At 54.8% G+C, this 1505-nt stretch overlaps 1 protein-coding gene across 1 annotated transcript in view; it reads right to left on the bottom strand.

Annotated features, from left to right (window-relative positions):
* Positions 1–1505, bottom strand: part of LOC113981230 (ubiquitin carboxyl-terminal hydrolase CYLD-like) — an 11123-nt gene that overhangs the window by 4595 nt on the left and 5023 nt on the right. The window contains 1 exon segment of the mRNA XM_027708515.1: positions 607–700. Within this exon segment, the coding sequence (XP_027564316.1) occupies positions 607–700 (94 nt within the window).

The following is a 1505-nucleotide window of genomic DNA, read 5'->3' as shown; positions in this document are numbered from 1 at the left end:
GAGATCCATTGATATCCCCATCCCTGAGCTGTTCCAGGAGAGCTCCCACAAGGCCTCCATCCATTGGGATCCTTGGGATGACCCCGTGCAGGGGAGCTGCAGCACAGAGTCCTCCTTTGTGCTCGGCCTTTCAGGAGCCACAAAGGAGCCCAGAGATCCAACAATCCCTTTTTCTGTTACTTTTGGCTTCCTCCAGCCCCTCATCCCCTTTGTGGAGCCCTGGGATCACATCCATGGGCTGCCTGTTGGAGAGGCTCTGGGATGGGAGCCAGCTTGGATGCATCCCAGATTTATCCAAAGGCTGTTGGATTTATCCAAAGGCTGGCTCTGCCCTCAAACCGCTTCTCGGCTCTCCCCGAGGGTGGGACAAGGATTTTTATCCCGATTTTCCGAAGGCGGCGCCTTCCAGGGAGAGCTCGGGAGTGTTTTTTTCCCGGCTGGGAAGATCCCAACAAACAGGATCACAGGGGACAGCAGAAGGAGCTGCCCAGAACTCGGAGCTGTGCTTCCAAAAAGCTCCCTGGAAAGGGAAAAGTGACCCGCCCAAACCCAGGGAATGTGAGGTGGAAAACCTGGGAATTGCATCCCTCAGCTGTGGAAACCTACTGGAGTTTCAAGAGTGGCTCCATTCCCAGGATCTGCTGCATTATGAGGTTGAGGAATTCCTCAGGATCTGGAAAGGGGAGGGAAAAGGGGATGGGTCACGGCACAGCAGGAGCCAAAAGCTGCCAGGGAAACACAGGCCAACATTCCATGAACCTGGAATTTCATTTTTAGGTGAGGGGGCAACCGGGATAAAGGCTGAGAGCGCTTGGATAAGGCACAAATCCCAAGGGGAGCATGGAAAATGCAAATCAGGCTTTGGATACTGCACTGTCATGGAATGCTGGAATGGGTTGGGTGGGAAGGAACCATAAAGATCATCCAGTTCCAACCCCCTTCCATGGGCAGGGACACCTCCCACTATCCCAGGTTGCTCCAAGCTGGTCTTGGACACTTCCAGGGATGAGGCAGCGACAGCTTCTCTGGGAATTCCAGCCCAGCCCCTCCCCAGCCTCCCAGGACATGTTTGGGAAGTGGCACCTGGGAAGTCCTGCTGGCTGCAGGGAGCAGGATCACACTGGGACATCCAGGCTCTGAATTCCAGGATCATGGAATGGTTTGGGTGGGAAAGGAGCTGAAAGATCATGGAATTCCAACGGGGACACCTCCCGCTATCCCAGGGTGATCCAACCTGGCCTTGGACACTTCCAGGGATGGGGCAGCCACAGCTTCTCTGGGAATTCCATCCCAGCCCCTCCCCACCTTCCCAGGGAAGAATTCCTTCCCAATATCCCACCTAACCCTGCCCTCTGTCTGTTTAATCCCATTCCCTGTGTGCTGTCCCTCCATCCCTCATCCCAATTCCCTCTCCAGCTCTCCTGGAGCCCCTTTAGGCCCTGGAAGGGGCTCTATGGATACAGAAAGTTTTAAAAGCAGAAAACATTTCCCATGTGAATTTTGCC

This window comes from Neopelma chrysocephalum, unplaced genomic scaffold, assembly GCF_003984885.1.
Source record: "Neopelma chrysocephalum unplaced genomic scaffold, ASM398488v2 Primary Assembly neopelma1_96289, whole genome shotgun sequence".
NCBI classification, from domain to species: domain Eukaryota; kingdom Metazoa; phylum Chordata; class Aves; order Passeriformes; family Pipridae; genus Neopelma; species Neopelma chrysocephalum.
This window is presented reverse-complemented; position numbering and strand designations above follow the sequence as displayed.